Raw genomic sequence first — 16,206 nt, forward strand, 5'->3', positions numbered from 1 at the left:
AATTTTCTCTCTCTCTCGTTATTCCCGCTAACCGCCCTGGGAGTGGGTGTAAGGTCCACACATAGGAAAAAGTGGGACTCTATCATGGAGAAGGGGTTCTAGAACTACTAGCCATGATAACAAACTTGAACCTCCGAGTTCAGAGGCAGGTTATCATTCGATGCGCGGTGAGGAGCGAGCAGGAACGCCTAGCTGTCGCCTTCATATGTCACTAATGAGCTCTGGGGAAAAAATGGGATATTTCCAGAATGGCTCTCCGATCTGCTCACGCGGAACTCTTCTTCACTCGCCTCGGTTGTTCCCGGGCTCTTTTAATTGCTGGAACTATTTCCGTCCCGTTTCCCCGCTCTCTCCTCACTGGAAGTGTTGCAGTCAGAGTCGGATTAGGGTGAGCACAACCCTGTCTTGATTTCCGCCTCCGTTCGCTTCTTTCCTTTTTGGAAGCCTTTCTTTTCAGCCACCTTAATTCTGGGCAGAAGTAGTGCGCCGGTTCGCCAGCCGGCTGTTGTCCTCCTATTATGTGGAAGCAGCTTAGACGCCCAAGACTCGCTGCTTCTAGCAAATCAGCAGGTCAGGATCCGTCCTGCCTTGTTAAACGAGGCGTTGCAAGTCATGGCTTTTGCATTTCTAAAAAACAGCAGCCGGCGAGGTGGCGAATTGGATCAGGACCAGCCTGGGGTCGTGGAGATGGGAGGCGGATCAGCCTCTTCCTTTCCCATCATTTTCCTGTTGTAAATCTCCCTGGAGGAGGATGGGTCTGGCTCTGATATTTGTGTGGAGGCTGAGAGAACACAAAACTTTTCTCCTGCCCTTGTGTCCGCATTGCACAACAGCTAACGCTTGGCAATGCGATTTCTCTGCCATCTTAAAAAAGGATAAACATGATCGTGGAAACCGGATCTGCAATATGAAATTTAAAAGGCGGGGAAGAACTTTTCATTTATAGGTGGTGTCCTGTTGTTTGGTAGTCCTGTCATCTGAATAAAGTGGGTTGATCTGTTGGGGAATTGACGTGTGACTGGCGATGATGCCTGGAATGCTCAGATACAGCAGCCAACCCTCTAGTACTTTTAATAATTGCTATGTAGACTAGATTATTTCTAAGAGTGCAACATGTAAGGCAGGGTCGGAATCTGCATGTACTGAAATTAAATCTCTTCCATAACTGTTACAGGAATAAATGTCCTGCTTTAATTTGTCTGTAGGACAAAAGTGTCCCTTCTGCCTTGCTTCTCTTTCTGTGGTTGGAAGTATTCACTTACTTTTGGAAATTTGTCTGATAGCTGGTAATTCATCATCAGCATGGGTGCATCTTGTTCATTCTTGTATTTAGGATAATCTGTAGGATACAATTTGTAGGATACAATGGATTATCTTGTTACAAATATTTGCATATATTGCAGCTTTCAGTGGGGTCAAACCCAAAACCCAGTACGATGTGTAATAACCCCTAGCACAACTATAATTCAATAAACAGTATTTTCAGATACACCATGCCTGCTGGTGAATGAAGCAAGTTGTGACTGTAAATGCAAGAGGCTTGGACATTCCATTTCTATAGTAATTTTTCCTCTTGGAAAATAAAACAGGTGTAGATCAGGACATCGAAACCGGAAATTTATATCGATCACTGGTCAGATGATCAATTTATATCGATCACTGGTCAGATGACCGGAAATTTATATCGATCACCTAGCTACACAAGGGTTTTTGGACTTGAATGACTGAGCATGGTGGTCTTGGATTTTTTGGTGTATGCATGTATTGTGATATTGTAGTTATGAAGTTTTGTGCTGTATTGTACTATGTGTATGAATCTGTTTATGAATCTTTTGTGCTTGTATGAGCCTTAGATAAATCATTTTTAATGATATGGAATATCTGAAAATACTGTTTATTGAAATATAGTTGTGCCAGGGGTTATTATGTATTGTACTGGGCTTGATACCTCTGGAGCCCTATATTGTTGGTTCTTCCTTCAGTGGAGTCACGGCATTATATTGCAATTTGCTGTTGTGTTTATTCTACTCTCATGAGTTCTTAATTTATTTACAAAATATGGTATTTTTCATCGTATTAAAGCAAATGACAGGTTTTCATCCATTTGTTTTTGGTTTTCTGACAGTACCTCACTGTTATTTTATTAGAGAATACTATTAGCATTTTAGAGGTAGAATGTTTGATCAATATTCTTGTACCAGTTTCTGCATAGTACTAACTTTAGATGCTATGTCTTTCTTCTCTTTGTTTTTTCTAGGCTCCAGTAGCACCAACATTGTTATTCCTGGCTTGAAGAAGAAGTATGCACTTCCCCCAGATTATAGTGGTATGTTGATAGATGAGGGAGGTTACTTACAAAAGATGAAATGAGTTTTGTGTTCCTGTTTTTAATTGGATCAAGATGAGGTAGATAAGCATAGATGGTATTCACCCTAAATAGTTGTACAGACAGTGCAAAAGTAAATCATTAATTAACCATTCTCTTAAAATATAATGAACGGGACAGATAATGTAGCATGGTTTCAAAAATACATATTTACTCTTGAGAGGTATTTGTCAAAGTCAATCAATCAATCAATTCTTTATTACGGTCCAAGGACAAACCAGTTTGAAGCAAGTAGAAAGCAGGTTTTTAAAAGTACATAAAAATAAGTTCTAAATCACACAATTCCTTTTCATAAGAGCTAATACACAGAATTTTGCTACCACATGTGTTACCCATTTCTGGCTATCCCTTAACAAGAATGTCTGCAATATTTGTCAAAGTCAGTTATGTTGAGATTATTCATCTTCTTCCTCCCTTCCCAGTAAAGCCCCCGTGCACAGAGATGTAGCCTTCTACTAAATGTAGCCTTCTACTAAATAAGGCACATATGCACATGAAATTCCCACTGCTGGATTTCTTGATCTAGCACATAGATTGTGTGTGATGTTTCTGACACTAAGAGTTTTGCTTTAGAATTTCACTTAAATAGAGGGGACCATTCTGCCAGTGTTGGCCACACTGTGACCTGTAAGGGGAAATAGGAGACTGGGTTAAAGATTCTTATTCTTCCAAATGTGATTGGGACTATCAAATCTGAAAGCACTCTCTATTTTATAGGTATATGCAAACACCGCACTATGGAGGGTGACTGGTATTAGAAATACACAGCTCTTGTGTTGAGCATTACTGAATTGGTACACTTCTCCAGAGGGACATGAAATGTGTTAAATGTGCTGCCCAGTGTAGTAAATGAAACATTTGTTGGTGATGCTATGCTATTATAGTGTTGCATGTAAATACAGTTATACAAAAAGAGATGCAAAGTTGGCTAGTTGCCTTTTTTTAGCAAATACATTAAAATATGTGGCTCTTTAAACCTCATTTTATGAAAGTTTTTGCCAAAGCAAAATAACCATTCCTGTGCCCTGCAATTACTGTTCTCATCAGTATACTGGTGATCTTACCAGATGTAGATTTGAGTTTTCTCCATCCCTGATTTTTTGATACTGTGACAAAACAAAATTTGACATCTGGAGACAAAATGTCGGAAAGCTTGGAGCAGCATCCCACATTGTTATTTTTGCTACCGCTACTGTGTTTGTATTTAGCACAAACAGTATTTAGCTACTATCTGAGCTACATTTTCCATGTTTACCAGAAAGAGATAAAACTATCTCAGAATGCTGTTTTAATGCAAGTGAATAATAGCTCTAAATTAATCTCAGGGACCAAAAAGAGGAATCATTACTGTTGCTGCAGTCCTAAACAAGTCTTTGTAAAAATATTTTCCACTTGAAATCAGTGGGACTTACTTCCAAATAAGGGCCAGGATACACATTAATAAGCCACCCCAATCTCCAGGGTACTAGTTTTGCCTATGTTAGTCTCCAGAAGAGAGGAGTGAGTACAAAACTGGTCTGGCCATAATATGGCTAGATCACTGTGATGCTCTTTAAATCAATGCTTTTCAGTGCTGCCTTTGCACTGATTAGGTTGTTGACTGGAGGTTGTTATCATGAACATCTTACACCAGTGGCACAAAAGTTACACTGACGTCTAGTTCATTTTTAGTACAGTTATATACAATTAGTTCTCGTCAGTAAAGTTTACATTGCTTGGGCCTAGATACCAGAAAAAACTTTCTTCTTAATGAACTTGTGCACACACATAGTTCATTATTGCAGGTCAATCTCTGGACACACACACACAAACACACACTTCCCGCTGCTGGTGACTGGTGATAGGGCCTTCCTAACATATGTTTGAACCTTCCAAATGCTTGGCTGGTGCCTGAACTATTATGGAGGTGCCAGGCAAATCCTGATTGAAAATCTGAGTTCATTCTAGCTTGCTATGATTTTCTGCCTTCTTATTGTTTTCTCTCCCTCTGCTGTTGGGAGTGATGTTTGATTTGTTCTTATTTTATTTGTAAGTCACTTTGAAAATGGCTGTTGGGGGTGGAAAGTTAAGTATTTTTTTTTTACTTTTGGATTATCTGACCAGTTTTGTTTAGTGGAGGAGCAGAAGCCATTATTGGTTGATTTGGCTGATTTGATCTGAGGGAGGATGTTTCAGATATCATTGCCTCAGGTGCTTCCATATAAAACTGACAAGAGGTGACAAGCAGGAGGCACAGTTTTGATGCGGAAACTAAAGTCCCAAAACCTGAACAAAGCCGGCAGGAGACTACTGAAGTGAATGTGCAATTGCTTGCTTCCTTCCAGGCATTGTAATTCCTGAAAAACCCAAACTAAAGTTCATAGAGAGAGCCCCAAGCATACCCAAAGCCAGGCGTGAGTTCAAGAATTTACGTGATATCCGTGGCCCATCTACAGAAGCCACAGAATTCACTGAAGGACAGTATGGCATTCTGGTGAGTGACAGTGAGTTTTCCTTCAATGACTTCTTCTTTACATAGAAGAAATGATATCTTTGCCTGTCCCTGAACTGTAAGCCTCATGTTTTTTTTCTTCCTTGCTTTTGCAGGCTATGGGTGGCGGCTACCTTCGCTGGGGTCACTTTGAAATGGTACGCTTGACTATCAACCGGCACATCAATCCCAGGACAATGTTTGCTATTTGGAGGGTGCCTGCCCCTTACAAGCCCATCACTCGCAAAGGACTGGGACAGCGGATGGGCGGTGGCAAAGGTGCAATTGACCATTATGTGACAGCAGTGAAGGCAGGCCGTCTCATAGTAGAAGTGGGTGGATATGTGGAATTTGGTGAGGTAGAGTACTTCTTAACCCAAGTGGCCCAAAAGCTACCTTTCCCAGCCATAGCAGTCAGCCGAGAGTCCTTGCAGGAGATGCGGGACAGAGAAGAAGAGAGGAGGCAAAACAACCAGAATCCATGGACTTTTGAACGCATTATCACATCCAATATGCTAGGGATGAGGAAATACCTGAGCCCCTATGACTTACGATTTAAGGGCCGCTATTGGGGAAAGTTCTTTTTACCAGACAGAGTATAAAAAAAGGTAGAAATGAATGAGAGGCTCTTTTACTGTGATGCCAACAGATGGACTGCTCTGAAGCTTTAATAAAATAAAACAGAAGGTTTTTAATGGATTAAGCAAAGGGCTCCCTTGAAAAACAAATAGCTGTGCAAAATATGAAAATACGCTGCATTATACTAATAGGTTTTGGGTGAATAAATATTTCCTGTCATAGATGCCTGTTTTAGTGTTTCATGCAAGACCACAGGAACTTCTGCCAGAAGTGGTTGTTTACAGTGCATGAAGAATTCTGCACAACTTTGTCTTCCTGGACAACGGAGTCTTCCTGCAGTAACTTCTCCTTTACATAGAAGAAATATCTTTGCCTGGAATATTCAGACATGGGTTTAGGCGCTTTACTGTTGTAAAAACAGACTTTTTTACAAGTTCTTAGTGGCTGTTGCTTTTTTTTAAAGCAATGTTGGAGGGGTGATATGGCCTTCATTAGAATACTATAACACGTTTGTGCTGGCAGAGAATTTAAGCCTCCTGGCAGCCCAGCTGATAGCCCAATGACTAAACAGCAGCAGGTTACAAATTACAAGACACTAAAGAGGGTGGTTTGGTTGGACAGTTTTATCTTTCTGGAAGGTTCTAGTAAACTCAAAAAGAGCTCATTCCCTCCCCCCCCCCCAACCTGAAGCTGGAAGAGGGGTTGAGGAGAAAAATCTAAGGTGGCATGTTAACAGTTTCTTTAATCTAGTCTGTCATACTTATTACACCAGGTCAGTGGAAAAAAAATTATTCAAGAGGCTCTTTTGTCAACAGACCATGTGTTTTGTACAGCAGCAAGTGATGATATATAAGCCACAGTTGAGAAAATCTGAATAAGTGCTTCTCCTTTGAATCGTCACAAGGAAGAATGAAACATTGTGCATTTATGAAGTTCTCATTTTCTTTACTTAGTAGCCAGTTCACAAAATGAAGGGGAGAAACCAGAGGGTCTTCCCCACCTTTCAAGAAATCACATGATACATCATTGGCCAGACTAAAGGAACTTCTGTTCCAGCCACACCCTTATCAGGAAGAGACTAAAAGAAGAAAACCTCAACGTCATTCATAAATATATTTTAAAGATATATACAGTGACAAGGTTTGTTCCAGTACATGAGAAATATATTCAGGAAGTGCAGTACATATCTTTGTACAAGTTATACATGTTAGTGCAACTGATGCCCAGTTACCTATTAGTGTTTTTAACTGGGGGTGTCTGTATTATGACTCCACTACAGTTGGCTGTAGTTTGAGCCTCATGATTGTTGACTCTTATACAGCAGAAGGAACAGCCTATATGTATATAGTAGGGATGGGTACAGAATGCAAAAATGGTGGTTCATTTTGTTTTGTGGGTCAATGGGCTGCTCAATTCAGCGGTTCGTTTCATTTAATGTTTTTTTTCAGTTTCCCAAACAATTCATGGTTTGTTGGTCCATTCATTTTGGAAAGGTGTAGAACAGCCCCCAAGTGGGCTAGAGATGCCAAACTTGCAGCAAACTCTTCAGCTGACTCTCCTCTACCTGCTTTCCAAGTTTGGTGCAAAAGCAGGTGCCCCAATAAAACTGCTCTCCCAGGAACTGGGGAAAGAAAGGGAAGCCTTCTGGTTGGTTTCACTCCCAGGAAGCTTGGAAACTGACTAGATACCGCAGCTCTGCTCTCCCAGCCCCTGTGCTCCTTGTCAGGGTCACTGGAAACTGATGAGAAGTGCAGGGGCTGGAAGAGCAGAGGTTTCACTGGGAAGTGATAAGAAGTGCAGGCTACCAGGGAGAGTGGAACTGCCGCTTCCAGTCAGTTTAACTGGAAACTGACAAGAAATGCAGGGTTGGCACCAGGCTGTCTGGAAAAAATGAAGCCAGTTAATGTTCTTGTTTGGATGTGGTGGGATCAGCTGAACCAGTTCAGAATGAACCACGAATTTGCCATTTTTAGCATGAATTGTGATTCATGCTTCAGTTCGTGCCCATCCCTAGTATATAGCTATGGGAGTAGAGCCACAAGCATGGCAGGATCCTGCACAGCAACACTGCTTAGCAGGTATGGACTTGGAATACCTTTGTTGAGAAGCTCAAGTCTACACTTTCAGGACACCAAGTACGACTACATTAAGATGCAGTTTTCTTTCAACATAGTCTGAGCATAGAAAATGCACAACTGGGAAAATGTCTTCAATTCATAGGCAACCAGGTACCTGAGGTTTTCCATCCTTATCTTAAGAGTAGCTTATACAGGCCATGAAGCAAAAGGTAAGTGGTTAACTTTGTCCACTAAGTACATGAAGATGCTCTTTGAAGAATTTGGTTTCATTACAGAAGTGATCCATTGGGCAGAAGGAGCCAACATAAACAGACTGGACGTTCAATAAGAATTTTGAGACACTGAAGAAAATGAACCAATGAAAATGGAGCTTGACTGGAGCAAGAAATGAAGAATGTGTCCCCTTTGCTGTAACTGCTTCCACACATACTCATCTCAGGGACTTCCATGCTTGTATTCTAATTTGAGACCCTTGTTCAGGCTCCTTTTGCCCCTTTTTCATGTTCAGTTAAAACATTTTGAAGGGTAAATGACTGGCAACCTCTTCATGAAGAGGAAGTGGTGGAGATTATGAGACCCAAAGAAAGTGAAAGAAGAGAAGCCATCTCGCAAAGCTACCCTGGAGAAAAGAAGAGGCATAAAATTTAGTAGGCAAAAAGATGCAGAGCTGGTAGTATTCTAGCGCAATGACGACTAGTAGTCTAGTGCAACTAGGACTGTGGAACCTTGAACAACACAGGTCATTCTTTCATTATCCCAAGAGATACTTTCAGTCCTCGTAGCTCATTTTAATACTCAGTTTCTACATGCAGATGTTTGTGCATTTTTTTCAGCAAGCTCTTTTTCAGCATGGAGGTGATGCTGCTTTTCCTTCCCTTCCAAATCGGGCATATATTTTTTTTGTATTATCTGATAAGGCATTCTAGAACACCATGGCTGGAGTTTACTAGCCTAGTTGGCAAAATAAGATCATAAGGAGTGACACAAAACAGCATACAGCATCAGACCCAGTGTACTTGAGTGCCAAGAGGTGACACAGAAATTAATACATACAAATAGTGCTTATACACCTCTGTGTAACTCACCTGAGGCAAGTAGCAAGGGAATAGGACCCAGGTGCTCAGGCAATGAAACCTGCGATAGTGGAGGCCAGGATGATGACAAGAATGATACAACATATCATGATCATAATCTTCTTCTGCTCAGCAAGAGGGGGAAAAAATGAATAATAGTATACTCAGACATATGTAATCAGAATGGACTGGGGAAGAGGAAAACCTTATCTTTTGTAAGCTGTAGAAGTAAAAAGTTTACAGGAAGCTTCAGGAAAAGTGGGGGAGTTAGAGGGTCATGAAGACTGTTCTTTCACAGGTTTAGATGGAGCTCAAGCGTTCCATTACATTTTTGTGTTAATGCAGTTGTCTCTTCAGTTCTCCACTTTTGAACAATGCAGAAGCATCCCTTCCATTTTAGGTCCACTGGAGTAAAAGTAAGTACAGGTCCTAAAACTAGATGTAAGAAGTGCGCAGGTTCTACAGCTAGGTGAAGAACACCACCATTACGTTAATATTCCCTAAAGGACTTGGTATAGCTACTACAGGCAAGGAAAATAAAATTCAGCCAGGCTGTGTATTCCAGTTGTGGTCCTAAGGTATCTCCCCAAACCTGTGTGTGTTTAACAGCAATCCCCCAGCCACTCAGGCACTGCAAAGCCATAAATTGGCTAAGGGAAATACACACCACCCCTCACAATTAGTGCAAAGGCTTGTGGATTGGATCCAAACTAAACTGGCAATTCCCTGTTCCCACTGCAGACACCCCCCATATCATTCCTCAGGATCCCCCCCCACCCTGCATCCCATTTTGTAAAGATCAGTGGGAGCAGAGAGGCAGGGAAGTCCAGCTCTACTGATGGAAAATACAGTCTGGATTCAACCCCTAATGTCCTGAAATTTATTCAATTACAGCTAATAATGTTGGAATAAATTCATTTATTTTTAAATTTAAAAATACAGTTTTCATTTTTTTTAAAAAAAAAGTTTAGAGACGATCAAATTCATAGGATCCTGCTGTCCACGGGCAGCTCAATATCTTGAAATTCCATGTTCAACATTTTTTTAAAGCACACACCCCTCACCGATACCATGACATCTCACAGGTAGTCATTTCACCATTTCTTTGACCACACAATAGCACTGCCACCTCCCAATTAAGACGTCATGGCCTAGAGAAAAGGACGGTATGAGAAATTCCCCTCTCTTAGCTCCATCCATTGCGTGGCTAGTAGGGTCAAACAAATGCATCTGCCAGGGGTGTTGTTACACTCTATCGAGGGGGGGGGGAAGGTGGATCATAAGGTCCATCATGAACAGAATCACAACTAGACAATTTAGATGCTGGGTAGATGTGAATGATGCTGCTAGTGCAGAAGCACAACTGGACCAGCCAGATTTTGCTAGTAATCGTGAACATGTTATTATCACCTCCAGGAGACACATTCTTAATTCTAATCTCCCTTGGATTATAGCAGGACTAACAAATAAGCTTTCCCATTTAGGAACTGTTGCCACAAAAACTGAAGCCCTCAAACCCTAGGAATCTCTCCCATATATTCCCAAACCTCCAGCTTTCCAATCTAAAAAAGAATAGCTTCAAACAATAAAGCTACTGATGCTGAAACTGCAATACAGAAGAGTCCCCTTCAGGTAAAATCAGACTTGATGAAGGTCAACATCTCCGTCCTGTGCAGGGGCCATGCAGGGAAGGAACAGGGATTGTAACTTTTCAGCCACAACTAGATTTTGCTATTAGAAACCAGCTCCCACCTCTGTTAATTTGCTAAAGAAAATAAAGTTACATTTTTTTATGCACACACACTCCCATTTCTGTGACTGGCATCTGCAGAAGTCTAACACAAGTGTTGCTGAGGTCCAAGCAATGTGGCCATAGACCTGGTGAACAGAAATATAGTAGGATGTGTTTTTTACACACACATGAAAAGTCATATGTGGTTAACACAACAAACCTTAGAGAGGAATTTTATAATGCAAGATCAAAATCTAAGACTACATTGTTAGAAAATAAAAATAAGTAGCTAATTTGTTATTTATCTCTATAGCCTGTAAACTCAATAAGCATTTATAAATCAGTGGTTTGTGTGATGGATAAAATGTGGCTGTAGATGGAAAACCTTGGCGCAAAATGTAACACTACAAAGCCAACCTGGCTATTTGTTTCTTCACATTCTCAGCCTGAAAAAATATATATACACATACACATGCAGGTTGTGGGAAACAGACATAAATCACACCTTCAGCACCACACAGGTATTCACTCACAAGTGGGAATGATTTGCACCCCATTCAGGAATGATTATATTCCAGTATGTTGGATGAACTAGTCTGCCTTCAAGGACAGCTTTCTTTCCACATACACAACAGTTGCAGGTGCCGTAAAGCACAGACATTCTACTGCAATGCTCATTTGTCTGACCTGAGAAGACACAATGCTTCTAGCTCAGATCTAGAAAATTATCATGCTACCACTGGCAGCACATTCTCATGGCTACATTCCATAGGAGGGATACAATTCCTAGCCTGGTTTGGGTACACTGGCTTGAAGACCCCTGCTGCTTCCATGCCTGGAGCTGTTGTGCATCTGAACTGTCTGCATCTTCCCCAGACTGGCTTGGTGCAAATGTAATAAAATATTTTACATGACTAAGTACCCAACACTACTTCTTGCACTTGGCCACTCCCTTGGTATTGGTAGGGCAGTGTGTACTGTGGCTTTGGCAGGCTTTTCAACTCTGTAAGCATTGCAAGATCTGGGCCATTGTTCCGAGACAGTAGAAAGCTGGCCTCACTACAAGGGAGTGGTATTTAGCAAGTATGTGGCAGGCACTGGTTTCATCCTTAAGCCCCCAAAATTGGGAATTTTAACAAGTAACAGTCTCTAGTATACTCAAAAAAGATGCCAAACCTGTTAAAACATTAAATCTGATGCTAGAACTAAATATGATGAGGTAGGCAATATTATCTCCAAACATTTTTAAGGTTCGTTCCATTGGAATTGGAGAAAATTCTGAAAGGTCAGAAGCTTAAAAACAGGAAATGACATCACGAAGAACTTGAACTGGAGGCAGCAGGTGTAGCTGGAAGGTAGGGAAGGATAGGCAAGGAGCAGATTTTATGGGGGGTTCCCTCCAGGACGTCACAAGGTCTCATTAGTTTCTGGTTGCATAAATTACATTAGAATCTTCTGGTTGTGGAGCTTCATTCAAGGAGTGAGTTAGAGCATCATGTGGCTCTTACAAGTAGCGCTGGTGCAGGCGGATCCCTCCTGCAAAGCAAATTCATACTGAATCCAAGGAGGCAAGGCTGGAGGGTAGGCAAGGGAAGGTCACAGAATGGTGATGTGATGGATCAGTAGGGAAGGTCTTGCTACCAGTCCAAGGAGAGTTCAGGAGTGTCTGTAGGAAGGAGGAGAACCAAGTGGGGGAAATTAATTCTCAGCTGGGAATGAGCAACCAGTTTTTCTTTATCATGGGAATGCCTTAAATTTCTATGGAACAGTTGGCATGGGAATCAGCATTCCCCTGTGCAGTTTGCAGGAAAACAATCACTTCTCTTGCTGCTCCATATTTCCCACTAGGCCTTTCAGCTCATACACTATGGTCAGTTCAATGGAAAGGAAGTGGTCATGGAACATTAGAGATGCTTAATTTGAGTGAGTCTCAAAGTGGCTTACAATTGCCTTCCCCTCCTCTCCCCACAACAGGTACCTTGTGAGGTAGGTGGGGCTGAGAGTTCTGAGAAAACTGCGACTGGCCCAAGATCACCCAACAGACTTCATGTGGAGGAGTGGGAAATCGAACCCAGTTCTCCAACCTTGGATAGAAGTCTCTTCAGTGACTTCTATCCAAGGTTGCTGAAGAAGTTACAGGAATCACATGCATCTCTAGCAAGCCTCTATCTGGCTGAACCAATGCTGTCCATCACACACATCGCACCCCAAATTGTAAGAAACAGACAGCTCATAATCAAAAGCTCAAGAGGCAACATGCAAAGGTCAAGTGTACTAAGGCATTTTGGAGTACATAAGCTGAAACATCAAAGCAAGCATTCCTACACCCAAGTTGTTCCCTTCTAAAGAAGCTGGATTTCTTACAATATTGCTAGCACTCATGGTTGATGAAAAAGCTTTGAGAATGTCAGTACTCTGGCTGGTTTCAGCTGAAACCTCAGGAATGAAGGACAGATTGCAAGAACCAGATTTTTCAAGAAAGCCCCATTTTTGTAGAACTATCAAATAAATTATGTGAAGTCAAATTAATAAAGGAACAATGATAATGAAGCAAGTAATCAAGGCATTCTTTTTTCTTCCTTACGACCAATTGTCTGCAGAGTTTCCATATGTGGGATGCACTTTAACTATAGGCAGGAGCATAAGCCCCAGTTAGCTGCAAAAGCATTAGCAGGCTGCCCCATGAAAAGTCATGTGACATGAGTGTTAATTGTTGTGAATAAATTTTCAAAAAGTGACACAAGAAGTAGAAGCCAGGGCCTTTGAAAGTGCCTGTGCTAAAAAAGGAATCCTTTCCACCACTGAGTTTCCTCATTTCACCATTCTGCTGTGATCAGCTTGCACACAAAGAGGCATGACGCACAGCACTCCCTGCAGGCATGTCAGCAGCTGGTATTTCCAAAAAGAGGCAACTGTTTGGGGGGTTGTGACTGATCTGAAGATCTTGATCTGCAGGTTGAAGATCACTGTCCTGGGTCACAATATCTGGGAGACTCAGGATAGCTGCTTCCTACTCTAACCCACACATTGCTGGAAAAGCATCTGTAGGCAAATACAACCCAATTGCTCATTCCCTCTTTTTAAAAATTCAGTGTAAAATTAACTTGGACTTTGAGGTCAGACAAGTCAATCATAGCCCCCAACTGTTAGTGTCTCAGCATTCACCAGTGGTCAAGAGATATTAAGAACAGTCAAAAGGGGTAGAAGAGGCTGAGGAAATAGTCAAGATATAGAGTACCCATCTGCTCCCCCAAGCTACTTACGGTTCAGAGCCAGCAGCTTGGTGGGCTACTTTGGATTCAGACCTACTGCAAGTCCAATAATCAGAGCTACAATTCCCAGCAAGACAACCACTATCACAATGATAATTATTGTTTTCTAGAAAAGGAGAAAAAAAAAACCTACAATAAGTAATAACATAAATTAGGAAAATGGGAGTCTGAACACTTGGTGTGTAGCTTGCTTTGCAGTCCAGTTAAGGCCAATTCACATTTGCATGTTTGTCTCTTGACGAACTGAAATGTTATGCAATGACCCACGTGAGCCGGAATAGCCATAGAAGATCAAACACATTATGCCGGGCAAACTCAAATATATTCAGTGGAGGGAGGTCACACATTTAGTTGCAAGCTATTACATAATGAATGTAGAGCACATGTGTGATTGGCCCTGTGGTGTCATTGGCTAAAGGAGACTGAATACAGACTGTGGTCTTAAAACTGAACTTAACTAAGTTTGGTGTTCTAAGTTTGTCTTGAGTACTGAAAAACAAGATCTCTTATCTGTCATTAACTAGCAGCTACTGGGTATACTTTACCGTTAAAAAGTATAACTGAAACCAGAGAAAGAGCCATTTAATGATTGACCCCCAAAATCACAACAATTCAGTTGCCTTTCCCCAAGTCCCTCAAATTAACCACATTTCAGCAATAAAGTGAACTGTAGGGAGTGCATGTGTACCGTCTTCCCAGACTTGTTATGAGGCTGAAATGGCAGAAGGGAGGAACTACACTTGTTGCTCTGAGCTCCTTGAAGGCAAGGCAAGGCAAGGAAAATAGATTGATAAGGGGTGAAGGATGCTCTCAGCAATTTAATTCCTCAGCTCTCAGAGGAGGAAAAGGAGAAGTGGAAGCACTGAGAGTACAACCCATTCCACGCTGCCTTCTAGCAGAATACCTTCTTGTCTTCTAGCAGAACACCTATGCATTTAGCAGCTCCAAACATACAGCCGCCACATCACTTCCCCATACAAAGTTTTGCCAATTTAATTTCAACCTGTCACTCAGCTCTTAGAGGCACAAGAGACCAGGCAACTGGAAACAGTTGCTACTCCATACTGATTGCTATACCAAAACTTGCATGCAAGGTATTAAAATCTTCTTCTTCTTCTTCTTAAATGAGGATGAAGCTTGGCACACAAACAGTGACAAAAGAACAAAAATATAACCCAAAGCAGTGCGACTCATAACCCAGGCTAACCCACTAAATGAGTTTGATGCTCGGGTTCTTAGCATCCTAAAGAATTCAGGAACTGTGAAAGAAGAGACCTTCCTCACACTGGCAGAACAAAGTGTAATCAAGGGTAGTGTCTAAGCACAATGAGGAAGCAGCACTTCACAGTGCTAGCTAGTCATATGGTTCCCTGCAGAAATGAAAAGAGGTTTATAATGGGTCACAGACTGGGTTGGAGAACAGTAAGTGGATGGGATGGAAAGATCTTGCATCTAGGCCAAGGTTAAATTGTTACTTTGACAGGAATGTAGGGACTCAACAGTTAGTACAATATGAGTTAAGCAATACAACTCTAAAAGCACTGGGGTGGGATCTAAAAAGGAGAAGAGGTGGGTGGGTTCTGAATGGTTAATCTCACCCTCCGTGCTTCACTCTGAAATTTGACAGCCTTTTTGGTGTCAGCAACAGCCCGTTCCACAAAGCCTACCGATTGGTCCATGTTGCTCTCTATGCGGTCAATCATAGCTCCCTTGCAGAAGAGGTGAAGTGGTGGAAGCAAAACAAAGAGGCAGAAGCAGAAAATGTAAAACAGCTTGGTAGCTGATGGCGCAAAGCTGGTAGTCCATGGGAGAGGCTCACCTTGCGTGCCTTACTCTGATATTTCAAGGCCTTTTTAGTCTCTTCACGAGCTTTCTCTACGTGATCTATTGTGTGCATCATGTTGAGTTCTATATTATCTACAATTTCTCCCTGTGAAAGTAGGTGAAGAAAAATGGGGAGGATGAAAGCATATATTTTAGAAAATACCTATTGACTTAGAGAGAACAGTTCTGGGAAATCTCTTTAGTTCCCTTCCCCTAATTCTACCAGTATCCAACATTTCTTCTCCCCACCATGTAGTCCCATCTTGGAAATCTGTCTTCTCCTCAAACAAGCCACGCTTTCACTTATTTATTTATTTAGGAAATTTCTATGCTACCTCTTCAGAGTTCATTTCCAACTGCTGTCACCCTCTCCTGAATGGCTCCTTTCACTCACTAATTCATCCATGCATCCTTCCCACACACCCTTTTCAAGTTCTAAAAACAAACACTCACCATGGTTTGACTTGAACGCCATCTCCTCGGCATTGCATTGTGAGCAGAAAACAAGAAATGGGGCCTTAGAGTTTGGAACTGAAACCTAAGTAAAACTAAGCAGAGTATTTCTGACCCAAAACTGACAGGCATCTCTAAAGGCCTGGTTGTGATAATAAGGAAAAGGTGATCAGTTAAGAACACAGCCAGCAGCCTGGCTTCTGTAGCCCAAGAGATCAGGTTTAATCAAGAACTTCACAAGCTACCAACCCACCCTCAGACTATCAGACTGGCAAATCAAATCATTTAAGTGCAATTATCCAGGTTCAGCCAGGCTATTCACCCCAGTTACTAAAGCAG

General features: G+C 41.6%; 2 protein-coding genes across 3 annotated transcripts in view; one reads left to right on the plus strand and one right to left on the minus strand.

Annotated features, from left to right (window-relative positions):
• Positions 1-374: 374 nt before the first annotated feature.
• Positions 375-5,650, plus strand: MRPL16 (mitochondrial ribosomal protein L16). Its single transcript, XM_060262262.1, has 4 exons — positions 375-570; positions 2,258-2,326; positions 4,711-4,859; positions 4,973-5,650. Exons 1-4 carry the CDS (start codon positions 519-521, stop codon positions 5,456-5,458), a joined length of 756 nt encoding a protein of 251 aa, XP_060118245.1. The 5' UTR covers positions 375-518; the 3' UTR covers positions 5,459-5,650.
• A 2,968-nt stretch (positions 5,651-8,618) lies between these two features.
• STX3 (syntaxin 3) overlaps positions 8,619-16,206 on the minus strand; it is a 66,672-nt gene continuing 59,084 nt past the window's right edge. Inside the window, exons 9-11 of one of the 2 annotated variants that reach the window (XM_060261224.1) lie at positions 15,410-15,520; positions 13,582-13,696; positions 11,548-11,984 (exon numbers count right to left, since the gene is read on the minus strand). In XM_060261224.1, the coding sequence (XP_060117207.1) occupies positions 13,607-13,696; positions 15,410-15,520 (201 nt within the window). In that variant the 3' untranslated portion in view covers positions 11,548-11,984; positions 13,582-13,606. Of the gene's footprint in view, positions 8,712-11,547; positions 11,985-13,581; positions 13,697-15,188; positions 15,300-15,409; positions 15,521-16,206 lie in introns of those variants that run through there. The other variant, XM_060261226.1, reaches the window with a different exon arrangement.

This window comes from Heteronotia binoei, chromosome 21 (genome assembly GCF_032191835.1).
Source record: "Heteronotia binoei isolate CCM8104 ecotype False Entrance Well chromosome 21, APGP_CSIRO_Hbin_v1, whole genome shotgun sequence".
In the NCBI taxonomy this organism is placed as follows: domain Eukaryota; kingdom Metazoa; phylum Chordata; class Lepidosauria; order Squamata; family Gekkonidae; genus Heteronotia; species Heteronotia binoei.